The sequence below is a fragment of the Phoxinus phoxinus genome (genome assembly GCF_949152265.1).
Source record: "Phoxinus phoxinus genome assembly, chromosome: 18".
In the NCBI taxonomy this organism is placed as follows: domain Eukaryota; kingdom Metazoa; phylum Chordata; class Actinopteri; order Cypriniformes; family Leuciscidae; genus Phoxinus; species Phoxinus phoxinus.
The window spans coordinates 26,520,556-26,534,812 of NC_136893.1; the positions used below are offsets into that span (position 1 = coordinate 26,520,556).

General features: G+C 42.2%; 1 protein-coding gene across 1 annotated transcript in view; it reads left to right on the forward strand.

Annotated features, from left to right (window-relative positions):
- Positions 1 to 7,738: 7,738 nt before the first annotated feature.
- The window catches only part of LOC306985694 (NACHT, LRR and PYD domains-containing protein 12-like), an 86,346-nt gene continuing 79,827 nt past the window's right edge, over positions 7,739 to 14,257 (forward strand). The window contains 2 exon segments of the mRNA XM_079588244.1: positions 7,739 to 7,822; positions 8,020 to 8,085. Of these exon segments, the coding sequence (XP_079444370.1) occupies positions 8,033 to 8,085 (53 nt within the window). The 5' untranslated portion in view covers positions 7,739 to 7,822; positions 8,020 to 8,032.

The following is a 14,257-nucleotide window of genomic DNA, read 5'->3' on the forward strand; positions in this document are numbered from 1 at the left end:
TGTGTGTAAGATCCGGATCCTAATCCAAAACCATTGATAAAGACTGTCATGGTCTGACATCCCAGAAGCAGCTCATTTAGCAAATTCAGGGTGAATTCAGGTAAAGTCTCAGTGTCAAAAAGTGCATCAACATACTTGGATTGACCCCACAGCTGGATAGTTTAGGAGGAGGAAGAGATTTGACACATGTTTGTGGTTGTGTGTGTGTCTATTTGTCATGTGACTGATTTTTTTTTAATTCATTGTTTTGATTAGTCAGAGTTTCATTTATGTCTATTCCAATTGTTTATCTTGACTGTGGGAAAATGCTAGAAGAGCCTATCCTTTAAAGTATTTATAAATGAATTGCATCCTGTCTAATCCATCCATAAATGCTCTAAACATCGAGGACACTGAACTCTCCGCATTGTTTGTTGATTACCTAACCTTCCCTTCCCATCTGGGACTAGATCTCTTTATACAATCTCACATTAGGAGGGAAACAGAATAGCTGATCTTTTTGTCGTGGCCTAATGGTTCGAGAGAGTCAGATTGGAAACCCGAAGGCTGCGGTTTTGATTCTCAATACCGGCAGGAAACGACTGAGGAGCTTGAGCGAGGCACCTAACCCCCAATCACTCCTCAGGCGCCACTGCAACAATGACTGCCCACTTCTCTCTCTCTGTGTGTGTGTGTGTTCACTACTCCTAATGTGTTAGCATTAACTTGGATGGGTTAAAGTCGAATCAAAATTAACCCTATTTACTTTGTTAGTGCATATTACTAGTCTTGTGGTGAACAATTAATCAGTGCAAGTTAATACAAAGACAAAAATAGTTTGCCGTGGTAATCTTTAGTCAAAGTCTGAAAAGTTTCTTCCGGTCTGGAATGGCGTTCCTTTTCTGATGACGTCGGTTTGACGGCTTAACCGGTCGCCTCAAACCGTCAGTCTGCTATGAGCAGAGATGGAGAGGAGGAGCGCTAAAGTAAAACCCTGCCCTCAGTTCAATATTCCCGTTCACTTGGAAATACGTCACAACACTGGAGAAAAGTCGTTTGCAACTTTTGGTTTACGCGAACTTTAAATGCAGAGGCCAAATCCCGAGTATGAGTTACCATACCTGGTCTTCACATGTCACTTTCACTTCCTGTGAGGTGCAAATGCAAAGTGTACTGACTGAAAGTTGTTATTAACTGATACGTTGTTATTTATAATCTTCAGCAGATTGTGGAGAAACAATTCAGGCATGTTTTGTTATTTTATACAAACAAAAAGACTGGGAAAGAGCTCCGTGAACATTCTTCAAAAAATGTCCTTCATGTTCTACCAGTATTTGTAATGGCATGAGTAAATATTGACTGAATATTCATTTTGGGTTAACTATTACTTCAAACTTTTTGGAATGAATTAATGAATAATTTGTGTATAATTAATTAACGGTGAGGAAATACATTTTCAGGTTTACAGGAAGCACTTCTTTTTTTTTTTTATCAGATTGTGTTCCAAATAGTTTGCTTGCCATCTGTTGATCACAGCACTTTAAGAAGTGATGCTAAAACAGTTTTGTGAGTTTCTCTAGGTAACAGCATATGCTAAATGACTTAAATATATTGTAAATGTTGATTTTAAACACCCCATCATATATTCAGTCATCTGATTCCAGGTATATTTCTCAAGAAATATACTACTCGTTTATCAAACATTCCACCATATTCAGTTAAAGGTGCAGTATGGAGTGTTCAGCGGCATCTAGCGGTGATGTTTCAGATTGCAACCAATACGTTTACAAGCGAGTGCGCGTGCTTTCTTTTGTTTTGTATTATTATGTGGAGTTTGTGTTGGAGTCTGTGTTGTGCTGGTCGTTTCCTAGTATTAGCAGACTCCATGTCATAAAGTTGCAGTGTCGTCGCTGTTGAGTGCAAAGTCAGTAGACGAGGCGAGAGGCGAGACGCTCGGGAGCGCATGCAGGTCTCAGTCACGGCACTGGATTTCGCGGCAAATCCGACCCGGAGCATCACATAGAAATAGGAACACTTGCTTTCAGAGGTAATAGCAAAACCCGACAAGTGGATCATTTTATTGTGAGATTACAACCCCTTCACACACAGGTAATAAAAAATGGATTCATTTTAGTAGAAAAACTCCATACAGCATCTTTAAATAGCAAATGTATTATACAAAATCAGTAAAAAATATAAAAAAAAAACAATAAAAAAACATCTCAGATGACTGGCATTTTCTGATAATTACTATGTTTCTGATTATTGTTGCACATTGACAATTTGCTAGTTTCCCAGCCATGGTGATGTTGCAGCAACAGAGATTCACATGTGGGACTGATCAAGAGTTCAGCCTATAATATACAGATGCAACACCTGCCAATTAACACACACACACACACACGCACACACGCACACACACACACACACACACACACAAACACACACACACACACATACACACACACACAGAGAGAGAGATCTATCTATCTAGGCATTATTGTAAATACTGCCATTGTAAATACTATTTGACATCACTCTAAGGAATGTTTAACTGAACGTCACCAGTGCATCTGTTTATTTCTCTCATTAAAAAAAGAAGGCATGATGCTTCCCACAAATTCCTAGTTTCTCAGTACACACCCTTTTTTGGGTGTCAACTACAGACTATAATCAGCACATGATTTTGTTTGGTATTTTTACAAGCTTAAAGATCTTGATGTAGAATGTCTGGATTTCATTAATGCTATATATACATACTACATATAACTGGCCAGGGACAACAGATGAAAATTAGCTTGTTGAGCTAACTCTGGCTCATTTACAGTTATCTTACTGTTAATCAATGAGCACTGTCCCTGTAAAATAAACAAATAAATAAATGAAAATGACATAGAACTTACTTTATTAATGGTTGCAAAGTAAATTCAAATGTGGTGCCTCCGTTTGATTAGCCTGATCAGGTGTCTTTGATTAGAGATGAAGCCAAACTCTGCAGGACAGTGGCCCACCAGGGCTGGTTTTTTTTAATTCAGTAATATGAGGCATGTTAGGAATTTAGCCTAAATTAAAAGATGATTCTGTTTCTCTGATGTGAATAAAATTACAGTACAGTTTGACATTATAGTATCTGGAGCATCATCAGTTCACAGTGCTTATAGCCACATGGACAAACACAGGCTCAGAGTTTGACAAGCCAGCTGGTGTTTAGATCACCACATGAAAAACAGCAGTCATCAATTTTCACAGGACAAAGACTACTCATATTTTTCCTTTTAAGTGTGAAATCTGTCTTTTCAAAAATGCAGATGAAAGAGCAGAATATAATATATTGTAATACCATGGACTCTCCTAAAGTCACAGCCACAGGACACAATTATATATCATTTGTATAAAGATTTTTATAATAAATTACATATACATATGGAGTATATTGAATATGTAAATGCAAATTAAGCATTATAAAAAGTGATAATATTTGTTAACCATTTGGAGAGACAGGTCCCCTGAGTGATGTTGTTTTAGATTGAAGCTTTAAATCTAATGTTATTTATGCATGAAACAGTGCTTTGCACAGAAACGTGACTGGGTGTTTATTGATAGCCAAACACACCGCTATGCAAAGAATACGCAGATCCAGATTCCTAGCTGTCTCAGCCCAGTTCACCAAATTATGAACATGTGGTTGTTACTGTGACTGAGTGAATGGATGCAGTCATTGCTCACAGCAGTGTATATAAACAGTGACATTGGCGAGGGACAATGTTTTTGAGTTTAAAATTATATTTGTGTAAATCAGAAAACCACTCAGCCAGAAATACAGAATATAGGGGTGGATTTGCAGATTTGAACACTGATAAAACCTTTAGTTGTTGAAGCTTGTCCACATCCACTACGATGATGTCATGCAAATTAAAACCACTTCGTAATAACAAAGACCCTTGTCCAGGAGAAAAAAAGCCGTCTCTGCGTCCGTTTTGAACCCCTTCAAAACACGGAGTTCACGCCACCTTTCAAATGACCTTCCGATATTTATCCTTGTTTTCGCATTGAGCCACTCCAAAGTCTTTGGCATTTTACATTGGAGGAATCTCCAGTTGTCACTGATGATTGTCGTTTGAACATTTCTGGATCCGGCATCAAATTGAAAAGTTTAATTATATCAAGTGCTGTGAGAAAAGGCTACAAATCTCCACCTCCAACATCCTCACGCAATATAGCCTACTAGCCGAGACTCTTCTTTATGTGTACAGATGTGACGTATTGACACAAAGACATGCTCGAATTTCCCGCGGAAATCCACCAGTACTGGAATTAAAAACATTATTACAAGCTTACCGGTTTGAATCGAGCTAAGGCAAGCAGATAGTTTTGAACATTGGCTGGTTATGTACTTGCTCAAAAAATTATTTTTGATAATTTTTAACCCAAAAAAGTTACGGACTGGAGCTTTAAATAAACTTATTTTCTCTATTTAAACCCATCTTGTGAATTGTCCTCTTTATGTTATGACTTTGAGCCGGGTCATAACACAACAAAGCACACATATTAGGTCACAGACACAGCCTACCCAGCCAGCAAAAAGTCGTCTATTAGACGTTGAATATACGTAATTTTTACGGTCTAATTACGGTCCACTGAAGGTTGAAAATGAAAATTGAAAAGACGTCAAATTTGTCCGACTTTTCAACGTTTAAATTTTTTTTATAACTTTGACGGAATATGTAAAACTCTTTCAATTTATTTGAGATAATAATGAACATGGTTTGGTAGTTTGTTTTCTCTGTTGTTTTAGCATGTATAACAGACTTATCCTAGCTGTCTTAGATTATCAGTTGAAAACATTTTAGATGATCAGTTGAAAACACGTAGTCAAACAGTCCGGCCAAAACTACTTAGTTGAAATCACGTCGTAAACCAGTCCAAGGCGGACCGACATATTTTCAACCATATTTCAACGTTGAAAGACGGTAATTGTTTACTGGGTAATATGTGTCATCTTCATGTGTCGACACTCATGTTTAAAACAAACATCTAATAGCCTACTGTAAACACTGGACAATTGGATATATTAATATTATTTCTTACTAGTGAACGTGATATTAAATATTTTCTTTTACCTGAATCTTTTATTTGGTATCATATTGGTAACGTGGTATCACGTTGGTCATAATTTTTCTTTGGCTGCATTATAACAACTTCCTAATTCGGGATATGTTTAAAAATTAGCTATTGAAAAATTACATATCAACTTCGGTGAAAATTAACGATATGAATACATCTATATTATAAATAAATATATAATATATATGAATATGACTGATCACATGTATATAAGTATTCACAGCCTTTACCATGACACTCAAAATTGAGCTCAGGTGCATCTTGTTACCACTGATCATCCTTGAGATGTTTCTACAACTTGATTGGATTCCCCCTGTGGTAAATTCAGTTGATTGGACATGATTTGTAAAGGCACACACCTGTCTATATAAGGTCCCAAAGTTAACAGTGCATGTCAAAGCACAAACACTGCCATGAAGTCCAAAGAATTGTAAGACAGAATTGTATCGAGGCACAGATCTGGGGAAGGGTACAGAAAGATTTCTGCAGCACTGAAAGTCCCAATGAGCACAGTGGCCTAGTGATGGCAAAATGAGGCTTCCTGAACCACTGAGACCTCGCAGCACATTTCTTCACCCAAAGGTTCATTACTCGAAGCTTCATTCATTATTGCTCACTAGTGACACCTAGCTACTGTGCAACGATATAGCAGACAAATTAAGTAATTCTGAACCAATGACCTGAGCAGACTTATGATGTCTGTGATAAGCCTTGGAAAATATCCTTTCACAAGGAACAGAGGATTCAGGGGAACATAAAAATGCCAGTGCCAGCGGGAATAAATGAGGATACTGATGCTTCTGTTGAGCCCAGACAGGGGAGGATTTCCTCGTCCTTGCTGGCTCCATTACCAGGAAAAGTAACAACAAGCAAACGCATCAAAAAGGGCCATCTGAATCAAAAAGCAGTCCAGTCCAGATCCAAAAATCCAATCCAAATAATCCTATCTAATTAATATATTAATAATATAGCTACTCCCTATAATATAGCTACTATAGTTAATAATAACAATTTGCTATAACTATTCTAACCTGATATAATTCAATAATATACAGCCCTAGAACATATATGACACAATAATGACAATGAGAGCTAACGCTCTTACTCTGACACTACTACACATGCTTCTACTACTCCTGCCAACACCCACAAGGTGGCGCGAGTTTCGAACCCCCTTTATCTGGAAGCGACACTCAGACCGAACCGATGACGTATTCACACAAACCGAGGCCTCGTTTGTCATGAGTCACGTGATTTTCACGTTAACAACACAAGCCTTGAATCGCGGCTTCATCTGGCACGCCCATTTTTTCTCGACACAAGCTCCGACGCCTCGGTTCAAATGTCACATCACTACAGTGGCCTCCATCATCCATAAATGGAAGAAGTTTGGAACCACCAGGATTCTTCCTAGAGCTGGCCGCCCGGCCAAACAGAGCGATTGGGTGGAGAAGGGCCTTAGTCAGGGAGGTGACCTCACTCTGACAAAGCTCCAGCGTTTCTCTGTGGAGAGATGAGAGCCTTCCAGAAGAACAAATGGTAAATGGATTGCTTTTATATTTTATATTGCTCCAGACCCATGGCCACTAAAGCACTTTACATATTGCCTCACATTCACCCATTCACACACCGACGTTAGTGTCAGCCATGCAAGGCGCCATCCAGCTCGTCCGGAACAGCTGGTCTTGCTAATGGACACCTCGACACTTGGTCAGGTGGAACCTGGGATTGAACCACCAACCTTCTGGTTTGTGGACAACCTACATGAACCATTGAGCCACTGCCACCCCAACAACCATCTCCAATCAGGCCTGTATGGTAGAGTGGCCAGACGGAAGCCACTCCTCAGTAAAAGGCACATGACAGCCAGCCTGGAGTTTGCCAAAATAAACCTGCAGGACTCCCAGACCATGAGAAACAAAATTCCATGGTCTGATGTAAAAAGATTGAATGTTCAAAAATCTGTTCAAAAATCTTTGGCTTGAATGGCAAGCTTCATGTCTGGAGGAAAACAGGCACCGCTCCTCACCTGGCCAATACCATCCCTACAGTGAAGCATGGTGGTGGCAGTATCATGCTGTGGGGATGTTTTTCAGCGGCAGGAACGAGGGACAGATGAATGCAGCACAGAAACATACTTCTACAGAGACATCCTTGATGGAAACCTTCTCCAGAGTGCTCTGGACCTCAGACTGGGGCGACAGTTCATCTTTCAACAGGACAACGACCCTAAGCACACAGCCAAGATAACGAAGGAGTGGCTACACCCTTTTTTTTTTTTTTTTTATACATTTTCAAAGATTTCAAATAAACTTCTTTCATGTTGTCATTATTGGGTATTGTTTGTAGAATTGATGAAAATAATTGAATCCATTTTGGAATAAGGCAGTAACATAACAAATTATGGAAAAAGTGAAGCTCTGTGAATACTTTCTGGATGCACTGTATGTCCTGGTTCCTGCGGTTAATGAAACACACAGAGTTCCTAGGTCCTGGTAAAAGTTCCTGCGGTGGAAACGCTGTTTAATTTTCTATATTATGTCCAGCCCCTGGATAGATGTTAATTAATGCAACTAGTTGTAGAACTGGAAAGTTTAGATTCCATCTCCAGATCATTCTGTTGTTGACTAAACTAGAACAAACCACTCTCAAGCAACGTGAGACGATAAGCAGCTTTCAAACGCTACTGGTAGTTTCAAGTCCTGAAATGTGAGACACAGTGAGTACAGAATGTATGTTAAAGTTTTGTATGTGTAGAATAACAGAATACAATTGTTAAACTTTTGAGGTTAATATTCAACCATTTTATGGATCAACCAAGTACTTCGAAGTGCCACTGTGGTTGTAGTACTTCAGCAACAGGATATTCTACTGTGATTAACGCTGTGACTCACTACGCTGCATGTACTTTTTTAGACAAAGCTACAGTATGGCCAACAAAAGAAGTCTTTTTGGGGCACACAACATGCCTGCTGTCAAGAGGTGAGAGAATTCCAAGCACTTTTTACAGTTCAAGTGTTTTTTTTAAGTTCCAAAACTGTCTGAATGAGAAGAAAAATACTGCGTGTTACCAATAATGAAGATATTTGTGAAGTTTTTAATATTGCTAAGATTTGAACTCAAAAAGGCTTTTGGCTAGAATGTATTTTCCATGCAAGGGTTTATAAATCTTGCTGAGTAGTATAATCCTATTTAGTTCTATTTACCTAATAAAAACGGAATCAGTTGATTTAAGTCTTATTGTGCATTATAACTTAGCAAATGGGAGCTTAAGATAATGATCATTTTGATACTCGAGACCTGAAACATTTTCAGCATTTTCAAACTAGAGGTACAAAAAATATTTAAAAAATCAAGCATTGGTGGATCAGATTGCTTAACTCATTCATTATGATTCACCTGAATTACCGTTGCTGTTACTTTACTCAAAAGGTGTGGTTGGTTGCATTGCTCAATCATGTTTTATGTGCTCATGCTATACGGTCCGAACGTCGAGCTGGGACTTGACTGCTCACGTGTGAAAAATGTGCGATAAACCCCCATGCCGGGTTGTGTCAATAGACCATGATATTGTGTATCCAGAGATATTGTCAAAACAAGCATCACCTATCAATTTCTAGAGTATTTAGCATGTCCAATGTATGTATTAAATTATTATTATTATTATTATAGAAGGCCTACTTTTATTATTAAATTGATAGGCTATTATAATTAATTTGCCACGCAACAATTTTATGCCGCATCACCGCAACTGACTGCGAAGATTAGATTGAGGCTTACTCCTCCTCATTGAACATTGTCTACAAACATTTAGATTGATTACAATGAATTATAGGCCTATAATTAAAATTATAATAAAAAAAGAATATTACTATAATCTATAATATGTCCGAACACTGCAATAATCAATCATCAATGAAAATTAAAAACAGCTTTATTTAAAAAATCAATAAAAGTGGCACGGTAGCTACATCGCAGGTGGCTTGTAAGACGTGGGTAATATATGGTTTATTCATTTTGCAACACGAACTGGAGGTAACAAACAGTAATTTGCAGCTATACGTGGCTGCATATATGGAAAAAAAACACCTAACCCTAAAAAAACTCAAACAAAAGGTTTCTCAGCTGTTTTGTGTGGTATTAGGTGTCCTTAATAACATACTAAAAGTTTACCAAAGTTTGACCAATAGAAAGGTGTAATTTTCAAGATGGCGTCTAAGATGGGCGGGAAGCCCTTAAAATATCCTAACTCCTTCATTATTTGACCTAGCCAAGTAATATTGGTGTCTAACCCCATGTTTTCTGGGTCTATGAATCCTTTGGACTTGTCTAAATTGCACTGACATGATTACAAACTTATGGAATACATGATTTTGTGAGAATACTGTAAGGTTTTATCTTTGTTTGGGGTGAACCACAGATGTAAACGATTTAGCCTATGTCATGTAACTCCTACTCAGTACGTGTTTTTGGACACATACCATTTTTTGCTGAAACACAGACTTGACATTCAATGTAAAAGTTATTGCACACAAAAGTAACTTAAATTTGAGTAGTATAACTTGAACCCTCTAAAATGGTCACTCATTTAAATTTGCATAAGGTAATGTCAGGTTTAAGCTTTAAGCGAAGTCGGATTCAATTACGAGTGAAACAAGTTTATTGAAAATATTCAATGAGTGAGAAACAGAGTTCAAGTCCAAAGAATGGTTAGTCAGTGGTACAGAGTGGTGCAGGGACGCAATGGGAAACATCCAGCGTGGTACTCCTCAGGAACTAGCGGGATCCAGAGACCAAACACCAACAGGAAACACGAAGACGAAAACCCAGGGACACGAACAGCACCGGACTTGAGTATAAAACCCCCAACGATCTGACAAGAGATGGAATCACACTGGGGCTGGCGGGTTAATAATAGAATGAAAAACTGGCTTCAATTTGGAAACATGAAAGACGGGATGAATTCTCCTGTACGCATGAGGGAGTTTAAGGCGGACTGCCACCGGGCAAAGAATCTTGGTGACAGCGAATGGGCGAATTTGGGAGCTAACTTGTTATAAATGGCGCAGAGAGGAATGTTCTTGGAAGAAAGGCACACTTTTTGACCAACAAAGTATATGGGAGGCTTCGACCGGTGGCGATCGGCCTGACCCTTTGTTCGCGCTCCAACTTAAGGAGAGGTTTGAAGGCTATATGTTGATATGTCGCAGGCTTCTGGGGCTCATGGCAGCAGCCTCTCCTGTGCTGCCCTTGGGTCTCCTTCATATGAGACCATTCCTGTGGTGGAGGAAACTCAGGGGCATCCGCCCTTCTTGGTCTGCCTTCCGCCTGCTGAGAGTGTCACGCAGTTGCCTTCGCGCTCTTTGGAGGTGGAAAGACTCTGCCTTTTTACTTCAGGGGGTCAAGATGGGTGTAGTTTGCGGTCGCCAGGTTGTCACGACGGACGCCTCTTTGACTTGTTGGGGTTTGGTCTTCGAGGGCAGACCGGTGTGCGGTTTGGACGGGCGAGCTTCTCTCGTGGCACATAAATTGCCTCAAGTTGCAAGCCATCTTTTTGGCCCTGGATCATTTTCTCCCGGCCCTAATGGACTGTCATGTCATTCTCAGGACGGACAACATGGCAGTGGTGTCCCATGTAAATCACCAGGGAGGTTCGTGATCACGCAGCCTCGACAGGCATGCGCACCACCTCCTCCTTTGGGCTCAATACAGGTTTCTTTCATCCTCGACCCGAGATATGGAGGCTGTGGGTGTGGCTGATAAGAGGCAATCGCTAGCGACAGTGGTGTCTGGTCTTCCACCTGATGTTCGGGAGACCGTTGATAATGCTTGTGCGCCTTCTACTAGCTTCTACTGCTGTGGCCAGCAGCCATATCACCCTGTATCCCAAGACTGGTTGCCCACTGAAGCTAAGCAGGGCTGAGCCTGGTTAGTACCTGGATGGGAGACCTCCTGAGAAAACCAGGTTGCTGCTGAAAGAGGTGTTAGTGAGGCCAGCAAGGGGCGCTCACCCTGTGGTCTGTGTGGGTCCTAATGCCCCAGTATAGTGACGGGGACACTATACTGCCAAAGGTGCACCGTCCTTCGGATGAGACGTTAAACCAAGGTCCTGACTCTCTGTGGTCATTAAAAATCCCAGGATGTCCTTCGAAAAAGAGTTGGGGTGTAACCCCGGCATCCTGGCCAAATTTGCCCTTTGGCCTCGGTCTATCATGGCCTCCTAATCATCCCCAATATACTGATTGGCTTCATCACTGTCTCTGTAAGAAGTTGCCCTTGGTGGGGATTGAACTCAGGTCTCCGGTGCTCTAAGTGTGAGTGGTAACTCACTGAGCTAACTCCCGAATACGTAAACCCAATAGCAGAAGATCAAAAGAGCCAGGAGACATGAGTCTTCAAAAAATAAAGGTAATCTTTACTAGAGAAATAAAAGATACAAAATACAAATAAACTAGGAGAGCCGAGCTTCCATAAAACAGTGAAAACAAAAACAGACACGAGGGTCCAAAAATATTCAACAAGAGATACACTTAACTCAAAGACAGGCAGCAGGATACATGGGATAAATGGCTCAAGACTGAACACAGAAGCAGGGAACAAAAATACTTATAAAGGGTCAAACACAGGTGTGGGGAATCAGGATTGATGAGAAGGATTTAGAACATGTTAGGGGTAATGGCGCCTCCTTCAGGAGTGGAGAGACTAGTGTTCATGATACAAGCGCCATCCACAGTTCTGGAGGAAGGACATGGAGAGCGACCCCTACTGGCCAGAATGAAAATAGCGCTCTGGAGATCATTACAGAAGCCCATCCCCTAAGAACGGCTCCTGACGTTCCCTAGATGGTCTTCTCGTTCTTGGTGAAACTCTGAGATGAGAGCCGGATCCAAAATATCCCGAGCTGGAACCCATGTCCGCTCCTCCGGGCCATAACCCTCCCAGTCTACCAAGTACTGTTCTCTTCCGCGTATCCGGCGGCAATCCAACAGCCTGTGGACCATGTATGCTGGCTGTCCATCAATCATGAGGGGGGAGCTGGGGCAGACTTCCTGCCTGGAGACAAAGTGGAACAAACAACTGGTTTTAATCGAGAAACATGGAAAGTGGGGTGAATCTTCATAGACCTGGGCAGAATGAGTCGAAAGGAAACCGGGCTAATCTTCCTGAGGATCTTAAAGGGGCCGATGTATCGTGGAGCCAGCTTACGGGATTCTACCCGTAGGGAAAGGTCTCGAGTAGAGAGCCACACTCTTTGTCCTGGGCAAAACGTGGGTCCTGCCCTCCGGCGTTTGTTAGCCTGCCTCTGTTGTAGTCGAGCCGCCCTAACTAGAGCAGCACGAGCCCTCTTCCAGGAACGTCGACACCGGCGCACTAGCTGTGTGGCAGCTGGGACCTCAACCTCTGGCTCCTGTCCGGGAAATAGAGGGGGAGGGAAACCATACAGACACTGAAAAGGGGACATGCCTAGAGAAAAATGGTACAGGGTATTATGAGCAAACTCAGCCCACATAAGTCGAGAGCTCCAAGTGGATTGGTTGTCAGCGACCAGACACCTCAGTGTCTTCTCAATCTCCTGATTTACCCTCTCAGTTTGGCCATTGGACTGGGGGTGGAAGCCAGAGGACAAGCTGATAGAGGACCCGAAGAGCCGACCAAACGCCTTCCAGAACCGGGACGTAAACTGTGGCCCCCGGTCAGAAACCATATCCTGGGGAAAGCCATGAATTCTGAACACGTGTTTCATCATTAATTCTGCAGTCTGGTTGGCTGTGGGGAGCTTGGGTAAGGGTAAGAGGTGACAAGTCTTAGAAAATCTGTCCACCACCACCAGGATTACCGTGTTTCCCTGTGAATGAGGCAAGCCCGTGACGAAAACCAGGGAGATATGAGACCAGGGACGTCTTGGGATAGGCAGTGGGTGAAGCAAGCCTTGAGGGCGGGTCCTTGGCTCCTTGTTCTGTGCGCACACGGAGCAGGCAGAGACGAAGGCCCCAACATCTCGTCGTAACTTGGGCCACCAGAACTTTCTCTGGATAAGCTTGCAGGTTCTAGTGGTTCCCGGGTGTCCAGAGGGGAGGGAAGCGTGTGCCCACAGCAAGACCTCAGAGCGCATACGATTAGGAACAAAGAGTCGCCCTGCTGGGCCATTACCTGGATCAGGCTGTTGCTGTTGGGCTCTCTTGACGGCTGTCTCTATATCCCACTGGATGGGGGCTACCACCCTGGATGTGGGGAGGATGGTTTCTGGACAGGATTCCCTCTCAGGTGGTTCAAACTGCCTCGAGAGTGCGTCTGGCTTGAGATTCTTTGAACCTGGGCGATAAGAGAGGGTAAAATTGAATCGGTTAAAAAAGAGGGCCCAACGGGCCTGTCGTGAGTTTAACCTCTTAGCATCCCGGATGTAGGTGAGGTTTCGATGGTCCGTCCAGATGAGGAAAGGGTGTTTGGCCCCCTCCAGCCAGTGCCTCCACTCCTCCAGCGCCATCTTAACGGCCAGCAATTCCCGGTTCCCAATATCATAGTTTCTCTGAGTAGGGGTTAGGCGGCGAGAGAAAAAGGCACATGGGTGAAGTTTGTGATTGCTCTTACTTCTCTGTGACAAGACAGCTCCTACCCCCACATCTGAGGCATCCACCTCCAGCACAAAAGGCAATTCTGGGTCTGGGAGCATTAGGATGGGAGCAGATGTGAAGCGTTGTTTCAGTGTTTTAAATGCATGGTTAGCTCTGCTGGTCCATATGAATGGCTTGTTTGACTTCTTTGTCAGTGCGGAGAGAGGCTCTGCAACAGAACTAAAATTTCTTATGAACCTCCTATAGAAATTGGAGAACCCCAGAAAGCGCTGTACCTGTTTGATTGAAGTGGGTTGGGGCCAGTCCAAGACTGCTCGGATCTTGCCAGGATCCATCTGGAGGTTACCATTGGACACACAGAAGCCAAGGAATGAGACAGCTGGGACATGGAACTCGCTCTTCTCCAGCTTAACGAACAGCTTGTGCTTCAACAGCTGGGCAAGGACCTGTCTGACATGCTGAACATGATCTTCGAGGTTGCGGGAGAATATCAGAATATCATCCAAGTAAACAAACACAAAAGTATTAAGCATCTCTCTGAGCACATCATTAATAGAAGCCTGGAAGACAGCTGGAGCGTT